This window comes from Patella vulgata, chromosome 1 (genome assembly GCF_932274485.2).
Source record: "Patella vulgata chromosome 1, xgPatVulg1.2, whole genome shotgun sequence".
Taxonomy (NCBI): Eukaryota; Metazoa; Mollusca; class Gastropoda; family Patellidae; genus Patella; species Patella vulgata.
This window is the reverse complement of record NC_065879.2, coordinates 2,772,501-2,793,804: the sequence shown is the minus strand read 5'-3', so window position 1 is coordinate 2,793,804 and position 21,304 is coordinate 2,772,501. Positions and strand designations below refer to the sequence as shown.

The following is a 21,304-nucleotide window of genomic DNA, read 5'->3' as shown; positions in this document are numbered from 1 at the left end:
CTGTCATTCTCACTTAATTAGAACTAAAGTTATCGTGTCCCAAAGCATCAACCAATCAAATTGCTTATCTCTGCTTACTCTAAGCAGAAAATGCTGATATTAGAACTTCATCAAGGCATTAACCTAATGAAATTCTGTACCAAGTTTAAACATTCTAGTTCAATTAAAAGTAGAGTTATTATGTCCCAAAAAGTGTGACGGACAGACAGGCGGACAACAGACCCACTTTAATAGGGGGAGGGGGCAAGAACTCGAGTTGTTGAAAAAGATGGGGATTAAAGAATAATGAGCAAGAAATTATTGTCTCCATCTCCCATGATTCCCATCGATTACATTATTAAATCCATGTCATTGCTTTGCCTATAACATTTGTTTAAAACCACAAACAGTGGAACGTATTACAATCATTTGATTTAAATATTGAACGAGGTTGAAAGTTTCGATATTTTTCTAGGCCTGGTCGAAGGAATCTATAGACTGTGAGGTTACTTTCGTAGCTGATTTCCCTAATTCATATAGATTTACTTCCTGATTCTTCCACCACAAAATCAAGAGTATTCAAAACACCTGCCAGAATATCTTTTAAATTCTACATAAAAGTGGGATCATCAAGCCAACAGTGAGGCTTGTGTCCCCTGCCACAACCCCCGAGTAATTATATTACACATTACTTAACTGCACATTTTTCTTTTTGTCAACATTGAGCAGTCAAACGGCTTATCTATTCTTAGCCTAAGTATAAAATCCTTATGATAGAACGTAAGTCTTGATTTAGTGAAGCTATATACCAAAGTCATATTCCATAAATTCTTTAAAAAGTTCAATGAAATAAAGACAAAGTTTATTTGAACACAGTCTGCTTAATTGTTAGATATCATCCTAGTTAGATTTTCATGACTAGAGCAGATTCTGTACTCAACTATATAATTTGTTGAAGCCATCTAGGTCAATTCTGTATAACTGTCAAACAATAATTAACAGCCTTACTCATGGGCTAGATTTTAAATTCCAAATTTCAAATGCAGGTCTATAGCAACTTAATAGAAACTGAAGAACGTGGTATAGTAACGACTAATTGTTTCATAACACTTGATTAATGACATAACGATAAGTTTATTTTATTTCATTCTCTACAATAATATTAAATTTATGAGATTATTATTTTATTTTGTTTACATAACTTGTCTTCATTTAACTATTCATTTGCCCATATTTCACTTATACCAAGAACAAAAGCCGTCATGGTTGCGACTGGTGAATCATGAACAGAATTCAAATTAATCCACGAGAGAAAAAATAAGCTTATCAATTTAGAATAACTAGTGAATGTCAAACGGATTGTCTTAGATATTTGGACAAAGAGTTTCCAAATCATTGATATAAAATCCCCTACAGACTAGGACAAACTTACAATGGCTTTAACGCGACAGATATAAGACATCATGGGCCAAGTAAATTTTTTCCCAAAATAATTAATTTTAAAAATCTATAGAATTATATAACAGACCTAACCATTCCTACAGCAATCTGTAATGACCGAATTCCTAAAGTATACAATACTAAGTATTGTAATGGGATATAGTTCGTACATTTATTTATTCGTTTGCTAGCTACGGGGCCTGTTTTAATTTATAAAGTTTTAGATAAGATTAATTGTTACATTCCAGCTCGTATGTTACTGTAGTTTTGCATTTATTCTGCATAAGCAAATAAATAGATATAGTAAATCATAAACACTCTTGCATACAAGCTTAATTTTGGATATTATGTTTCATTTATATTCAAGTATTAGATAACACCATAGTATAATATTTAATTTTTGTTGATATTTAATTTATTTATTATTATCATGTATGTATATTAGATTGTATGTATATGAAGATATGTAAATAGTGTTTCATTAATCTCGGTATGAATAGCGAGTCTGCTAACATAGTGCTTGACATTCGGGTCTTGTTTATCGTCCCCACCCCCTCCCCAATTTGTTACAGTATTCATTCCTATACATAACCATAGAATTTCCTACAGAAAACACTATTAAACATCTATAATATACTATAGTATTTTCCTATAGAAAATTTCACTTAAATTTGTAGAGAAAAAAACTATAGGATTTGCATTACAGAAACTAGAATATTTGGGACCGTTATTTCCTACAGGTCCCCAAATTTCTGTGGAATACTAAAGAATTTCATCATACAGAAAAACAGAATTGTTGTACACAGACGCCTGGTCAAAATACCAAACTGTTTCTGGTAAATCTTATATTTCTATGTTAGCTTCTCTAGAAAGCGCTATAATCCACGAACGGATTGAAACAGGTCATTATATTTTAATCAACCTTCGAGAATAGGCCACAATGAATATCTTGAAACACCAACCTCTTGCATTTTAAAAGTTGAGATCGAAAATCGAGCCTGGAATAATTGCATTATTTTCTAGAAATTTGTCATATATTAAGTTTGGGGATGATGAAATTAATATCATAATGCTGCTTGTTTATCGTATATTTTAGACAGCTGGTGTATTGTTCTCTAGCAATAATGTTCAAATTGATAAAATCAATTTCAACCATGTAAACTTAAATGAATCAATATTAGATGATTCAAGCATCCAATTGGTTAGAAACTCTTTAAATATGTAGATTACGAATGAATCTGCAATCAACAATTGATCCTAGAAAGTCGGAATGCGTAGCCCGGTCAGCACTGAAATAAAATAAAAAATCTTTCAAAATATTAGCCGCGTCGTTTTCTCCATTTAATAATAAATTTTACATGGCTTGAAATTGATTTTGTTTATTTGTACATATTTCTAGAGAATCAAACAATACACACGATGTGTTAAAAACATGAAAAACAAGCAACACTACAACATTTCTTTCACCATCCAGGGAGTTATTGTATGACAGATGTCGAGAAAACAATACATTTCTAACCAACGATAAAACCGTTGTTTTGCATACGTAGCATTAATTCAGCCATTGTGGAAAATTTCCTATTGATTGAATATGAATAACACAATAGGCGTAGGGGGCCAATCTCAGTTGGGGTGTTGGGAATGGGGAGGGGATAAATTGCTAAAACAAATCTTTGTCATCCGAATTTTCAGACTGAATCAATCATTAAATAATATGGCATATGGTCTCACACTTTGAGTAGCGCCTACCCCCACCCCTTTTCAACGCCTATGAATTGCTGAAACAATTAATCGATGATAATGTCGAATCAGTGAATATTTAAATCTCAAAATAAACTTACCAAAAAGATGAAAAATAGATTGTGAGAAAAGTTTTCCAAATCTTTGATCATGTGCCCAGTTCTCACGTGTTTTTATGTTTTATTCTTTACATAAATAAATGTAGAGTTTAATCGGGGTAATTTATCCAGTCACCCCGTTGAATCGAATATACCACGTCTAATGATCGTAATATGTGATGATAAGCCTACTTATTTACTTGTACTTAGGTGTTAAACATCTTATACTTAGAACCAAATCTGCATATTATATAAACATGGTTAAAGTCATATAAGCCTATTGGACCGTCGTAAAGCTACTATTGTACATCATTGCTAAGATTGACAAGACTAGTAATTCATCTTGGTTATTATAATAATTATGTCAACTTTTAATGTTTTTATACCAAGGTTTAATATAGTTGAACTCATTACGCGTGGTATGGTCAAATTTGATGACATTATGCGGTTCAATAGTTATTGTTCGTTTTGTCTGTTTATAATTTGATGTAAATCTTGAATTGTTCGTGGTCAAATTTAACTTTAAAACGGACAATAAAAGAACCAGTCCAATTTATTATTTAAATACAGTATTATAATGTCGAACACTTCAAGCATCCATGAAGTGCCAACAGTCAGAAGGAGGTTGATTATTCTTTGGTCAATAACGCCACGTGATACTCTTATTTTCCAATATAATGGGTCCTAGAAAGTTGGAAGGTGTAGCCCGGTCAGCACTGAAATAAAATAAAAAATCTTTCAAAATATTAGCCGCGTCGTTTTCTCCAAATACTATAATAGGTCATTCCATGTCAAGTCGGTCAATTTTCAGAAATTTGGGAAATTGACCCCCTCGAAAAAATCTGGAAAAATAATGTTATTGTGCATGTAAAAACTAGAAACGGGCATTTGAGTTTCATGAGTTACCGATAAGTTTTCGAAACAAAATATGTATCAATAATTTACTCGAGTTTCAGATATCTTATATTTACCTTTCTAGTGAAGATATACAGCTCAAATTTGCTAGTCTTGAAGAAATGTTTGTGTAGATTACGAATGAGTCTGCAATCAGTGTTAGGGTACGCATGTTACTTGGCCATGAAACCCGAAAAACATTTGGTGAATTGTATATTTTCTGGATTTTGTAGTGTTCCAGGAGCTACATAGTAATAGATATGGACCCAAATATTGGCCTATCCAGAGATTGAGGGTAGAAAAAATCGAAAAAAAAAATATTGAGATGGCACGGGATAAGAATGGTTTAAACATATGTTAGAGGCAAGTTTCAGATTTTTAGGTGCTCATCTACCGGGTTCAATTGGCTCGAAAATATATACGATAACTGACATAGATTGACCCAAAACACAGATTTTGAAAAAATCGAAAACATATCGAGATGGCATGGGACAAGAATGGCTTTAACATATGTTGGAAACATTAGTACAAACTTTAATTACACCAAGTTTCAGATTTTAGATGCTCATCTACCGGGTTTTATCGGCTCGAAAATACGAGGAAATTTTCGAAAGTTGGTGTCTGAAACCTTATTCGAGGCCAATTTTCTGGGAATGTAGTGAAGACTGATGCGTTTTCATATGTGTAAGTAGTAATGTAGCAGTGTAAATCGTCGATAATAACTAAAGACCGAAACTATAGTTGAGATTATTTATTACCAGAAAACATTAAACCCATTTCCCAAATTTCTGAAAATTGAACTTGACATGGAATGACCTATTATAGTGTTTGGAGAAAACGACGCGGCTAATATTTTGAAAGATTTTTTATTTTATTTCAGTGCTGACCGGGCTACGCATTCCGACTTTCTAGGATCAATTGTTGATTGCAGATTCATTCGTAATCTACATATTTAAAGAGTTTCTAACCAATTGGATGCTTGAATCATCTAATATTGATTCATTTAAGTTTACATGGTTGAAATTGATTTTATCAATTTGAACATTATTGCTAGAGAACAATACACCAGCTGTCTAAAATATACGATAAACAAGCAGCATTATGATATTAATTTCATCATCCCCAAACTTAATATATGACAAATTTCTAGAAAATAATGCAATTATTCCAGGCTCGATTTTCGATCTCAACTTTTAAAATGCAAGAGGTTGGTGTTTCAGGATATTCATTGTGGCCTATTCTCAAAGGTAGATTAAAATATAATGACCTGTTTCAATCTGTTCGTGGATTATAGCGCTTTCTAGAGAAGCTAACATAGAAATATAAGATTACCTAGAAACAGTATGGTATTTTGACCAGGCGTCTGTGTACAACAATTCTGTTTTTCTGCATGATGAAATTCTTTAGTATTCCACAGAAATTTGGGGACCTGTAGGAAATAACGGTCCCAAATATTCTAGTTTCTGTAATGCAAATCCTATAGTTTTTTTCTCTACAAATGTAAGTGAAATTTTCTATAGGAAAATACTATAGTATATTATAGATGTTTAATAGTGTTTTCTGTAGGAAATTCTATGGTTATGTATAGGAATGAATACTGTAACAAATTGGGGAGGGGGTGCGGACGATAAACAAGACACGAATGTCAAGCACTATGTTAGCAGACTCGCTATTCATACCGAGATTAATGAAACACTATTTACATATCTCCATATACATACAATCTAATATACATACATGATAATAATAAATAAATTAAATATCAACAAAAATTAAATATTATACTATGGTGTTATCTAATACTTGAATATAAATGAAACATAATATCCAAAATTAAGCTTGTATGCAAGAGTGTTTATGATTTACTATATCTATTTATTTGCTTATGCAGAATAAATGCAAAACTACAGTAACATACGAGCTGGAATGTAACAATTTTAAATCTTATCTAAAACTTTATAAATTAAAACAGGCCCCGTAGCTAGACTATTATAGTGAGAACTACTAGCTCTTTATCTAATCACCCATAATATATCTTTAATCAATTAAATCAATTGCATATATTATGTGTATGCAATTGATTAACAAATAATCTGCCCTCTGTTAAAGTAGCTAAGTCTCTAACTCAATATCATCCAAAACCTTCGACAATGAAAACACTAATTATTTGTCAATTTTAATCAACATTGGTGTTGTGATCTTACCGGGAAAAGATGGGCTTCTGATATCTAATATTTAAGTCAAAATAAATATTTTACGATTGGTACACGAATCGTGTACCATAATGCGTTTCAGCGCCATTTGTAGCAAGCGACTCGAAGAACGAGGTTAAACATGTTCCACAAGTCATATCAAACGGTGACCTCATATTCTTATCTGGAGAACGTGCGCAATAAATACTATCGGTGTAGACAAGAATAACCAGATACTAGAGATTGCCATTGGATTGAGACTTCTGGCGTATTTCGCCGAACATAACTGCTTTGAAATTAGAGTAAAAACGGAAACGATTGAATGTAAATCAGTTTATTTACATTCATATTACATTATTATATACGTTGCGACCCATTTGTGTCAATTAGTAGGTCCCAAATATTAGCGATTTAGCTCCTTTAAAGTAAGGATAATTTGCACGACCTGATTTACAGACTATCGATCACTTATAGTCAACTATTTTGAAGTAATCCCAAAATTAAAAACAGATAAGCTAATTATTTTCAGTCTGTAAGTTCAGAGTGTTTATATATAAACATAATACACACGCACGCACAAATAACCCATTTTCTTTTTATACTATTAATTCTAGAGCCTGTATATAAAAACATTGACATTAAATGTCCACGTGTATTTTGTCTAGTAATTTTAGAATAGTTCAAAGATATATAAGTTAATTTTGTTTTTGTTATTGTGGGGTATTATATATTATCTTCGAAATCTGTAATTTGGAGTCTTTAAATTGCATAATAAAATCCTTTCATTGCATAGTCATATATCCTATTTTCTTCCCTTTAAAGAAAATACTTATCTTATTTACCTATATCCCATTTTCTTCTTTACAATTTACAATGCTGTATTCCCAGTCTTAATTTCAGAGAAAATAGCACAAATGTATTTATTTTTTAAATCTAAGATTACATATAATTATATTTTCCAGGCCTATATTTCATATTCTTCTTTACAATTCAAAATTATGTATTTTCATTGTTTAATTAATAAAAAAACAGTTCTTATTTATTCTTTAAAAATTTAGACCTTATACCAATTTTTTTTTACTTTTCTGTAATTTCACAGTTAAATATAGAGGGGGGGGACTCAACATGTGTTGTGCACTTAGTTTCTTGTTTGGTCTTTTGGTCAGCATAGTCTGTAATTTTAGAGTCTTTAATTTTACAAATTATAGACTATTCGACCCATGTGTATATGTGTCCAACATTATTTTATTACCTTTTTTTTCGCTGATATTTAAAATGAGATAATATTTTAGTGGATTCTGTATATTGTTATGTATGACAAAAACCCCCATCGCATAGGCCTATATTCTATTTTCTTATGTAAAGAACCCTGCTTATATCCAATTTACAATTCATTATCTTCCATAATAATTTAAGAGAGAGAGAGAGAGAAATGGGGTTTAACATCCACTCGACACAAACTAGGTCATTTCGGAACTAAAACATGGTTCAATTTTATTTCAGTAATTCGCTTGCGCGTAGGGGTCTTTAGTAGTGGGAGGACACTGGAGGACCCGGAGAAAACCCACGAGGCTGGACAGGCGACGCTACTCCCTGTCACTTACAACCGGGGATTCGAAACCACGCCAGTTGACTCATTGACAGACCTTATGATACAGCTCGCACGTTTAATTTAAGAATAAATAATGCAAATTTATTCTTTTAAAAATCCTAAGATGTATATTTGGTCTTGTGGACTCGGCAGTCGGCAATTTGAGAGTCTTTAGGATATCCATTTTCTTTTTATTACTTTCTAGAAGTTATTTTAAAATCAATATGAAAAGTCAACAATTTTGATAATAGCCATCAAAAGTTCATCACGCACAGATTTCAAGTGCCATTTAAAAATATAAGCCATCAAATACACAAGATGGACTTTAATGTATGTTATAGTAGGGTAATTGAAGTTTAATTATCAAACTTTTTCAGAATTTTAACCTCTGTCCCACATGGCCAAAATTGAAGGTGAAAATGGGTATATTTTGTACGTTTTCAGTGTGCATTGAATTTCGAGACTGAATATTTGGAAAAGTATAAATCCCATCGACTCGGAATCTTTTCTAAATTGATATAAGATGTAATATGAATGTAAATAAACTGATTTACATTCAATCGTTTCCGTTTTTACTCTAATTTCAAAGCAGTTATGTTCGGCGAAATACGCCAGAAGTCTCAATCCAATGGCAATCTCTAGTATCTGGTTATTCTTGTCTACACAGATAGTATTTATTGCGCACGTTCTCCAGATAAGAATATGAGGTCACCGTTAGACATGACTTGTGGAACATGTTTAACCCCCCACTCATTCTACAGCACAGTGGATAAGAAACCTTTGAATTTTTATGAGTTTTATTATTTTTCATTTTTCTAATATTATTATCAATTTATCAGTTATATCCACTCTATTTCTTAGAATTATTACACATATAGGTTACTCTAGTCTAATTGTACATTTAATCACACAGACATATAAAGTTAATTACCATTATCTAAACAAACCATGGTATATCATAATTGTATTGTAGGTACTATCCCATTCTGCCGGTAGTATTGTATCTATCATCATAGCTACCTAATTGCTTAACTATACTCAATGGCTACTCTTCACACTTAATTAGTTTTTGTAGAATAAACCCCTTTGATCTTGTTGTTGTCCTGTATGGTTTCATGAATTGTTGTTACAGTTTTCTGTATATATTGATCTCATTATTCTTGTATTACTGTATTAGCTTGATAACGTTGAGAGAATACTCTTCGAAACGTCGCCCAAATAAATAAGTAGCTGTTTTCCATAAGTATGTGTTTTTTGTGTAATGTTTAACCTCGTTCTTCGAGTCGCTTGCTACAAATTGCGCTGAAACGCATTATGGTACACGATTCGTGTACCAATCGTAAAATGTTTATTTTGACTTAAATATTAGATATCAGAAGCCCATCTTTTTCCGGTAAGATCACAACACCAATGTTGATTAAAATTGACAAATAATTCGTGTTTTCATTGTCGAAGGTTTTGGATGATATTGAGTTAGAGACTTAGCTACTTTAACAGAGGGCAGATTATTTGTTAATCAATTGCATACACATAATATATGCAATTGATTTAATTGATTAAAGATATATTATGGGTGATTAGATAAAGAGCTAGTAGTTCTCACTATAATAGTTAAAAACTAGATAATGTAAAGGGAATTTACTGAAAATTTCATTCAAATTGATCCAGTCCGAACCGAGATTTTAGCGATTTAATTTTCGGCCTAGCCTCGATCATCATTACTAAATTCGGTACGATAAAAAATCTTGAAGTTGACCTTATCAACTAGATCTAACCCCCTGTAGGTGATTGTAGAGACCTAGCGAATATTCACTGTTGATCAGTGTGCTTGTGACCTTGACGAAATCTGCAGATGGCCTTAACATTTAAACCAAACATGACGGACGTCTTTAATAACTAGACCGCGCGCAGACGCTAAATTGGTGACTTTACAATGTAAACAAAAGGCAGGCGGCGATTCATACCAAAGCTTTATTTTTCTATAGTGCTAATGGAATAATAACGAGTTGAAAATATAAACTCGATTCAGTGATCCAGCTCTGTGTAATAAGTAGAATACGCCAACAGTGAAGCTGGTGTCCCCCGCCAAAATCCCAAAATAAATAGATATCACATATTAATTTATCGCAAATTTATTTTTTTTCAAAAGTATCAAGCAATCAAACAGATTATCAATTATACACTTAGTGTCATCACTATCGATCAGATAGAATCAAAGTTATCTTGTCCCAAAGCATCGACTAATGAATTAATTGCTTTGTTCTGATTTGCTTTAGCTCGAAATGTTAATCATTAAACTCGGTCAAGACATTCACCTAATGAACATCTACATCAAGTTTAAACATTCTACTTCAATTAAAAGCAGAGTTGTTATGTTCCAAAGCCTAAGCAGAAAATTCTCATCATCGAATTTAGTCAAGATAATGATGTAATGAATCTATACTCGGAGTTTCATCACTCTCGCTTAATTATAACCAAAGTTATCGTGCCCCAAAGCATCAACCAATCAGACTGCTTATCTCTGCTTACGGTAAACAGACAATGTTTATCTTCGATTTCCATCCAGACATCGACCTAATAAACACTTATACCAAGTTTGAACATTCTACCTTAATTAGAGTTATTGTGTTCCAAAGTCTCGACCAATCAAATTGTTTATCGCTCTGCTTACCCTGAGCAGAAAATGCTCATTGTCGAACTTAGTCAAGGTATTGATGTAATAAAACTATACACCAAGTTTCATCACTCTCACTTAAATAGAACTAAGTTATCGTGTCCCAAAGCATCAACCAATCATATTGCTTATCTCTGCTTACCCTAAGCAGAAAATGTTCATCTTCGAACTCCATCAAGGCATTGACCTTATAAACACCTACACCAAGTTTGAACATTCTAGCTCAATTAAAAGGTGAGTTATTGTGTTCCAAAGTCTCGGCCAATCAAATTGCTTATCGCTCTGCTTACCCTGAGCAGAAAATGCTCATTATCGAACTTAGTCAAGGTATTGATGTAATGAATCTATACACCAAGTTTCATCACTCTGACTTAATTTGAACTAAAGTTATCGTGTCCCAAAGCATCAACCAATCAAATTGCTTATCTCTGCTTACCCTAAGCCGAAAATGCTCATCTTCGAACCCCATCAAGGCATTGACCTAATAAACACCTACACCAAGTTTGAACATTCTAGCTCAATTAGAAGGAGAGTTATTGTGTCCCAAAAAGTGTGACAGACAGACAGACGGACGAACCCATTTTAATAGTCCCCTGCTTTCTTCGAAAGGCGGGGGACAATTAATGAGGTAAACAATGTCAAAATAGAAGGGACAAATTTTGTGTGAATGGGTGCACCTAAATTGCAACGGTAATCTAGTCAACTAGTAATGTTTGAAAACAAAAATCCCTGTTATGAGTATGTTGGTCTAAGAAATTAAGAGCTTGTTACGAAGATTTTGATAAATTATATTATTGATTGTCATACGAATAACATTAGTCAAACAGTTGGTAAGAAGTTATCAGAAGCATAGTTTGTTTCAGAAATACGTAAAAAAAAACCTTTAAATTATGAAAGGCGATCTATTGTACTTAAGAATTTTTACTTGTTGCATATGTAATCCCAGTAGAAATTAAAACGTATTTTACTCATGTTATAAGTATTTTCTGACCATCAGAATTTTGCAAAACCATTCCCCAGACCGCAACGTCCAGTAAATGTCATTTCAGAGTCCAACTAATCGCCCCCGTTAGACAAGGTCACCTCGGACCTAGTCCCTAAAAATTAAAAGCTCAGTTACATAATCTAACGCTCAATTCTATATATTATGTCATTATTTTTCAACTCCCCTGTCTTATACAATCTCATCACTATCATATTCACAGTTACAGTGAATCGCCCAGTTAGTAGTACCATTAGTGAGTGGGGTGACATACCTTAATTGTTATAAAACAGGCGAAATTGATTTTGATCCCATTTGTCTACCCTTGTAATGCATTCGATAATATTTATCCATTTTTGTGAAGAAAATCGATGAATTAATTTTATTTTATCAAAAAAAGCACATGAACAAAAAACATCGCTGATTTTATCACTGATTTACAGGGGATGTAACTCTGTATGTATTATTGTAAGAGGCGCTAAAACGTCTGTTTAATAAAACAAAAGTGGCAATGGAAAAGAGATACTAGATGATCGTGACAAAACTCGGTACTTTCATTTTATTCAATCAGTATCAAATAATGTGTCGTTACGCGTGAAAACAATGATCAGGTTAGTCGTTTAATAATACAAAAGATTGATAAACAGATAAACCAGGGTTGATTGTTATTTTTACATTTCTTTTTGCCTGATCAGTGGGGTCCAGTTAATTAACTACTACTCACGGGATTAGCGGGAGTGTTAAAAAGAAAGAACGACAAGGTGCTATCATTCAACAATGGCCGTTGAATGGGCGATGTTTTGTTGAATTTATTAGTAAAATAGTGACCGCTGACCGCGTTAGAGGAGTGACCGTTGAAACAGTATAATTTTTACGGGGGGAATTAATCGTGATGCCCGTTGCACGCGTTGAACAGGTGCGTGTTTAGTAGAGGTTAAATTACTTAAAAATCGCTCGGGGGGATTTTTTGGTGCTCGTTGAAGCAAGTGTTCGCTGATTAGGAGTGCACGCCGGAGCAAGTTATACTGTATATACTGCTGGAAAGTATGTTTATTGCTTGCTACAGAATGTAAATTTTTTTCTGGCACATTTATATACTGAGCGCCATGGAAAACGCATCACTTTTTTTTGCCAAATATTTTATTACTAGGTGGTTTTGTATGTATAATATTATGCCATACTATGAACTATTGTTTCACACAATGCTCCCAAACGCAAAAAATATCGCCCCGTGTGCAAAAAAAAATAAAATTGCACGAGATGCACATGAAAAACCCAATATTCACGTGCAGCATTGTGTGTGAGCCCTTTAAAAGCATGTTTTCAACTTGATGTGCAGTACATGAACTGTGAAACGTCAATCTGTCGTAATTTGTTGTTGGACGTGTGAAGGAATCGAGCTAGAGATGCCGAGACTTACAGTAAATCAACGGAATGAAGCCATGGGAATTCCAGGGCTGGCATGTCTACACGTGCTATTGCCAGACACTTCAATTGCCATCAGTCCACTATTGTAAGGTTGGTGGAACGTGTTCGAGTTACTGGATCAACAGGTGACCGTCAACCTCCTGGTCCACAACGCGTTACAACCCAGGCTCAAGACCGGTACATCCGGGTCACTCATCTGCGTGACAGATTCCGCCCAGCGACTCGAACAGGTGCAGCAGTCGTCGGAAGACAAGGACCAGTAAGTGCCAACACCGTAAGACGTCGTCTAAGAGAAGTAGGACTCCGTGCACGACAACCTTATGTTGGAGCTATCCTCAGGGATCATCACCGCCAGCGGCGTTTGATATGGGCTCAAGGACACCAGACATGGAGAAGAGTAGACTGGCAAAGTGTGCTCTTCAGTGATGAGAGTCGCTTTCATCTTTATCACGCTGATGGCCGTCAACGTGTGTGGAGACGTCTTGGGGAACGTCTTGCAGACTGCTGCGTCTTCGAAACGAATCGATGGGGTGGGGGAAGTGTAAGGGTGTGGAGAGGCTTCACCTTTCATCACCAGACCCCCCTACACATTTGCAGGGGTCGCGTTAATGCCGTAGCCTACCGTGATGATGTCTTGCAACCAATTGTTGTTCAGATGTTTCGAGCGCACCCACAACGTCAGCACTTCCAACAGGATAATGCACGTCCGCATACCGCCCGTTTTAGTATGGACTACCTGGAGGCTAACAACATCAATGTCTTGGACTGGCCAGCCATGTCTCCGGACATGGCACCGATAGAACATATCTGGGATGAGATTGGAGGCCGTCTGTATCGGAGACCACAGATGCACACCATTGCTGCTTTTGTCTAAGAATGGAACAATTTGCCCCAGGCCTTCTTTCAAACATTGGTAAATTCCATTTCCGTGGAGGACACACGCGCTACTGACATCTGTGTCGTACTTTTGGTTTTGACCCCTCTGACTTTGTACCGTTGATTACAGATTAAACATCCATAAGTGTACAAATGTGTTGTTATTGATGTGTTCCCATTTGAATATTGTTCACAATAAGAAGCAAAATAAATAAGATATGTTTACAGGATCATTTTGTTATACGAAAAACTAAGTGATGCGTTTTCCATGGCGCCCAGTAAAATTTGAATAGCACTAACCTGTATCAAAGGAGGCGGGCGTGTGTGTGGGGGGGGGGGGGAGGGGGTGTATTTAACGTCAAAATACGGGCCATAACACGAAATACAAGATATCGCGATGCATCCCAGTAAAAAGGTCCAAATACATTTTCATACAGAAAACAGATTTAATTTGGATCGTTTGAACTATATTTAGAGGGGGAGAGGGGTATTTAAAAGTCAAAATACGCATCTTAAAACAAAATTCCAGTTATCGTACAATGCTTCACCAGAAAGTGTTTGTCTATCGCTCTTTGAATATACGAGTATTAGCTATTTCACTGGCACATCCATAATTACATGATTCAGAACAGATAAGGTCCTCTTTCGTTTGTCAAAATAATTATGTTGCTATCAAAATTTAAAATGATTTCATTCATTTCAATAATATGCAGATTGAAGCTGACATATCAGATTACCACTACTGAAGAAACGTACATATTTTAATCTACTCATATTGTTATGGGAATATGGGTTTATAGTGAAATATTTCATTAGGTTGATAAAGACGATATAATTACTGTGGAAACTCTTTATTAATGTCTGCCATCTAATTAAAAATGTATATTTCTTCTTTAGTAATTAGGGGGGTTGGATGGCTGAATGGTTAGCGTGCGCGCGCTGTATCATAAAGTCTGTTATTGAGTCGACTGGTGTGGTTTCGAATCCCCGGTTGTACGTGACAAGGAGTAGGGTCGCCTGTCCAACCTCGTGAGTTTTCTCCGGGTCCCCCGGTTTCCTCCCACTGCTAAAGACCCCTATGCGCAAGCGAAATATTGAAATAAAATTGAACCAGGTGTTAGTCCCGAAATGACCTAGTTTGTGTCGAGTGGACGTTAAACCCCATCTCTCTCTCTCTCTCTCTCTCTCTCTCTTTAGTAATTAATATAATTAATACTCTTTATCGGCGTTCAGTTGTCACGGGTTCTTTTACGTGCAAGAAAAAATGAACACGAGCCCGTGTTTTTGGTCCCATCCGAAGGACTAGACGCTATCACTCACCGACCTGTCTTATTGACAAGGGAAAGCACGTTAGAAGAACACAGTCATGCATTATAATCGCAGCTTAATTAATCTCCACATTTACAGCCACGATGCGAATTTCTTGACTCCCTATAGGACAAACCTAACTAAAACGATTGATCTGCTGAACAGTGGTGGTTCATTCCATCTACCTTTTAAATATCATCCAGGAAATGGGACTTCGGCAATCGATAGTGGGTACTACCCGCTTCATATAGCACAATCGGGCATAACGGTCCTCTCCTCATACGGGGTGTTATACGAGTACAAATTACACTAATACGAGGTAGAGTGTGGTCTCCAGCCATTGTGAAGCACAGAGAAGATCCTATAATCCTGGAAATATTGTTACATATGTACAAGATATTGTAGTATGTGATTGCAGAGTTTGGATGAACTCACTTTTCGTATCATTGAACTATGAAGTACTGAAGTTGGAGGCAAAAAACCCAAGGTTTGTCTTTTGTCGGTTTTGTTTAGCGTGTAGTGCGGTCCCTATGAACTTACTAGATTAAAGGGTAACGCAACCCTACTAGCAAAGTGGAGTTACCCCCCTTTACCCATAACGACTATTGTACAGCAACAGGATTCTTTTTCTTAATATGGGATGCATCTTGTTCTTTAGTGGTTAGAACTATTTTTGGATTCCACAGCAAACTTCACAAAGGCTGCAATATACCGTTATAAAAAATGGTTGATACAGTCTCACACACTTAAAGGACAATATTGGCGCAGTCATTATCACATATGTGATAGAACTGGTTAAACACGTTCCAAATATAATTTTAACTCGGAGATCATTGCTACGATAGAGCGTAATGTCCGAAGTGAGGAAACACGAGTTATCCCTCTATATAACTGACTGAAGTGACGAGTGATAACAGATACACAGGCGAATTTCTGCTCACTAATAATTCCTTCGAATACCAAAAGTTGTTATATGAGACTGTAAGAGGATATCTGACAATTCAATAAAGTAATTGAATGTCATTAGATAAGAGAAAACGAGAAAATAGAAATAGTCCGTACATTCCCCTCTGTTTATTCATTCTATACTTAATAAAAACATGGTAATGCACAGACTTTTTCTATTTGTCTTTCGTGTTCTCTTACCTAGTGACAGTCAATTCTTTGTATGAATTGTCAGATATCCTCTCACAGTTTCACACAACAACTTTTACGTGCACGCCCTCCGTTCTGCACCACTGATCAGGGGAAATTTCAGATTTCTAGATAAAAAGAACGCTTTTAATAATGACCGATAATCCAGCTACACCCTTGCGTAACTTCTATCCATATCGTATAATAAACGAAATGAAATGGGGTTTAACGTCCTACTGTTCTGCTCCCAACCTGGGCTAATGAAGACGCCATACAGTGTGCTATGAGGGAAATTTTGCCCGGGCAGCGGCGCTACGGCCTACTCTTATATCGAATTCCAACTGCCAAGGGATCTTTTACGTGCACGCCAATGTGTACACGGGACCTCGGTTTTTCGTCTCATCCGAATGACTAGACAGCTGTCCTTGCCAGGCCCTCCGTCCTGCATCACTGACAAGGGGAAACCACGCCGGAAAATCTGGATGAACTTTCTCGGCCAATGCAGGGATCGAACACCCGACCTCCAGGCTAGCGAGCCAGCGTCTTACCCACTTAGCCACCGTGATCCCCCATCTTCGGATGGTGGGTTGAGATAGCCTAGGCCTCTCATCATATAAATCCAACCCTGCTTCGGCGGTTCATGACAGTTAAAGAATATTTTTGTGGTCTTTCAACCCCCCATTTAAATAATAAATAAATAAACAACCAAATAATTTGAATACCCCATTATTATTATTATTATTATTATTATTATTTATGTGTTACATAATAGAAAAGTAAAAATACAATTGATAACGTTTAGTAATAAAGTAATAAAACAGTACAAACAATACCCTGTACGAAAACCAATAACAACAACTGCCTTATATGAGATAATAAATAAATAAACAACCAAATAATTTGAATACCCCATTATTATTATTATTAATATTATTATTATTATTATTATTATTATTTATGTGTTACATAATAAAAAAGTAAAAATACAATTGATAACGTTTAGTAATAAAGTAATAAAACAGTACAAACAATACCCTGTACGAAAACCAATAACAACAACTGCCTAATATGAGAGAGAGAGAGAGAGAGAGAGAGAGAGAGAGTTTAACGTCAACCCGACAAAAACCAGGTCATTTCGGGACTAACACATGCTTTAATTTTATTTCAATAGTTCGCTAGCGGGAAGGGGTCTTTAGCAGTGGGAGGACCCGTAGAAAACCCACGAGGTTGGAAAGGCAACCCTACTTCTTGTCACGTACAGCCGAAAATCACAACCACACAAGTTGACTCAATGACAGACCTTAAGATACAGTGCGCGATTTACCTAATATTGAAACAGTTATATGAACAAGAACGTGTATAATAATATAAAAACACTCAATAACAGTTACCAAGTATTAAAACGATAATAAAATAACATTATTAAAAACAATAACAAGACCCTGCACAATGTTATAAAAACAAAAGATCACTCCTCACGAATTGAAAAAATATACACTGTTATACTGATATTGTTCACTTTTAAATCCAGGGACCTGTTTCTCGAAATCTTAACTAAAGATAAAATCCAAATTTTAGTAGATACTTCAATTTTGATTGGCTAAGCACTAAAATCCATCTAATATTATCCAATAAAATTACTAAAATTTGGATTTTCGTGAAACAGGCCCCAGATATTGTTTACTAATGGAAGGTGCTCTATGCCAGAGCTCCATCTGCCTATTGCAGGTCTTTATTGTGGCTTCAAATGTTACATAAATTATTATTTAGACATTTTTCACACGCCAAGCGTATAATTAACTCTCTAGAACATCGGATGGCTGATATTTAAATGGATCAGAACACCTGTGCGTAAGAAACTAGCGATAAAATGGATTAGAACACCCGTGCGTAAGAAACCAGCGATAAAATGGATTAGAACACCCGTGCGTAAGAAACCAGTGATAAAATGGATTAGAACACCCGTGCGTAAGAAACTAGCGATAAAATGGATCAGAACACCCGTGCGTAAGACACTAACGATAAAATGGATCAGAACACCCGTGCGTAAGAAACTAGCGATAAAATGGATATGAACACCCATGCGAAAGAAACTAGCGACAAAATGGATTTGAAAACACGTGCGTACGAAACTAACGATAAAATCGATAATCGATACTCATAACTTCGCCTAGAACAAAGAAATGTGAATGAAGTTTTCAGTACATTCATTTTCATTATCTATTTTTGAACTATTATAGAAAGAACGTCCAGCTCTTTATCTAAATTTTACATTATGCTTTTTAAATTATTAAAGCAAGAATGGTCAGCTCTTTATCCATATGTAATAGAACTATTATAGCGGGAACTCGCAGCTCTTTATATAAATCTTTACATAATGTATCTTTAATATAATTATTATAGAGAGAACTGGGAGCTCTTTATCTAAATCTTACATGATGCTTCTTAAAGTATTTCAGTGATATAATGATGGTCAATACTATTTTTGTGAAGAATCAGCGTATAATTGCCACTGGCGTTTCTGTAGCAATCGAACAAGGGGGAATTCTATTAACTGCATAAGACGGCACTCATTAGGGTCTACAAGAAAACGTTCGTTCCACGAGGATTTAGGAATAACAAGTGACTTATCTCCCTTTTTCACAAATGTACAATAATCTCTAACAAGTTTAAGAACCAGTTTAAATTGATGTAATTCGTGTAAAAATCCGACACCATTTTTACCCATTTCACCAAAAAAATTACCCTTAAAATGTTCGTAAAACATGGAATCATTTTTATATGTATTTAATACTTTTTCTCGGTCAGCAGGACTTACAGCATATCCCTTATTTTTAAAGTTCTTATTTACTGTCATATACACAATGTCTTTGAAAGTCCAACACAACTTCCGTTTTAACAAGATCAACGATTCGTCGAAATATTCTGTCAGCATAATCATGTCGAATTCGTTGTCCATTTTTTCAATAAATTTGTCGATGCCCAACCTGCTTCCATAAAAATTGTAATCTCGTAACATATGTGGAGCACTGCTAGGATAAGAACGGAAGATGTAAGGGTCTGTTTTCATCTTTTTTTCCAATTTTATACGTATGTTTTTGTTGTAAAACACATAAGACGCCTGTCGTTCAACGGGTTCACGCAAAATACCCAGGATGAAGGGATCATTAGGAATAAGCGTTTGAAACATACGTTTATCAAAAAATGTTTCTACGGCTAGTATATTATAATTTTTTCCTGGAGACACTGGGATAATTCTTTCGTTGATCTTGTTATCCAGTCCACCAAGAACCCAGAACTGGGTTGTCTCGTTCTTATTGGGAAGGATAACGTTAAGATTGTATCGTAGTGCAAACCTGTGTAAAATGTTGGACATTGTGGTGCTCCCACATTTATGCACCTTTAAAAATGCAACGTTATTTCTCCGCGTGGTACACCGTTCGGTTGTTCGCGCGGAAGGTGTGTTTGTTCGTGCGGAAAGTGCGTTTTTTTGCGCGGAAGGTACTTTTGGTCGTGAGGGGGTTGCGTTTGTTGATGCGCAAGGTGAGTTTGTACACGTGCAACACTGTAGTTTAGATCGATATCGTATGGCAACTACAGAAATCACCAGCCTGAAAAGAGAATATACAAATCGTTGACAAACAAACTTTTGAAGGGTGACCTTTCCCGGTCTTCATTGGCCCGGTTATTAAAGTACGGCGTTCAACAATTAAAGTTTCAAAATGTTACAAACCCACACCGCCTGTCGACAGTTAACAAACCCACACCGCCTGTCGACAGTTAACAAACCCACACCGCATGTAGACAGTTAACACCCCCCCCCCCCCCGTAAAGTAGACAGTTTACAAACCCAAACCGGGTGTAGACAGTTTACAAACCCACACCGCCAGTAGACAGTTATCAAACCCACACCGCCTATAGACAGTTAACAACCCCCCCCCCCCCCTCTATAGTAGACAGTTTACAAACCCACACCGCCTGTAGACAGTTTACAAACTCACGCCGACTGTAGACAGTTATCAAACCCACACCTCTTGTAGACAGTTAACAAACTCACACCGCCTGTAGATAGTTAACAACATCCCCCCCCCCCTTGTACAGTAGACAGTTTACAAACCAACACCGCCTGTAGACATATTTCAGTGCCAGGGTAAAACGGTTCTACGTACTCTGATATTAACATGATGGTAGCTACTGGGGATTCCGCTGCAGGAAGGGCCAAACCAAACGACCGTAAATCTTAAAAGGATCGAGGGAATGAACCTCCCGAAACTATTTTACGATTTGGAACCCATTTTGCTTTTACTTATCTATCCCTTGCCACTCCTTAGTGGTCTAGAGCGAGGAATGAAATGGGTTATAACATCCTACCTTTCTTAATGACATAACTAACGAAGACGGGCTTACGCTATGCACGACATTTTACTTGTCAGGGGTTCTTGTACGTACTCACAAGGGGGTTGGACGGCCGAATGTCGCCTGTCAAACCTCATGGGTTTTCCCAGGGTCTTTCGGTTTCCTCCCACTATTAATAAAGATCCCTACGCGCAAGCGAATTATTGAAATAAAATTAAACAATATGGTAGTAACGAAATGACCTAGTTTGTGTCAAGGGACGTTAAATACATCTCTCTCTCTCTCTCTCTCTCTCTCTCTCTCTCTCTTTTACGTACTCACCAACGTGACTACGGGACCTTGGTCTTTCTCTTCCATCCGAATGAATAGACGCTGTTGCTTGCTAGACCCCTCTCCTTACACCCATGAAAATGAGAAACCAAACAGGACAATTTCGAGGAACCTTCTCTGTCAACACGGGATCGAACCCCTACACCAGTAGGCTTAGTGAGACAGCGTCTTAGTCACTAAACCACTATGGCTAACTCTATGGAGTAAAACCCTCAACAGCACCCTACTCATTAAACCACCGTGACTACCTCTATGTAGTAAAACCCTTGCAGACATCAAAAT

General features: G+C 35.8%; 1 protein-coding gene across 1 annotated transcript in view; it reads right to left on the bottom strand.

The window, feature by feature from the left end:
• Window positions 1–17,149: 17,149 nt before the first annotated feature.
• LOC126825676 (galactose-3-O-sulfotransferase 2) overlaps window positions 17,150–21,304 on the bottom strand; it is a 14,110-nt gene continuing 9,955 nt past the window's right edge. Inside the window, exon 3 of the mRNA XM_050555435.2 lies at window positions 17,150–19,947. Coding sequence (XP_050411392.1) covers window positions 18,816–19,947 — 1,132 coding nt within the window. The 3' untranslated portion in view covers window positions 17,150–18,815. The remainder of the gene's footprint in view (window positions 19,948–21,304) is intronic.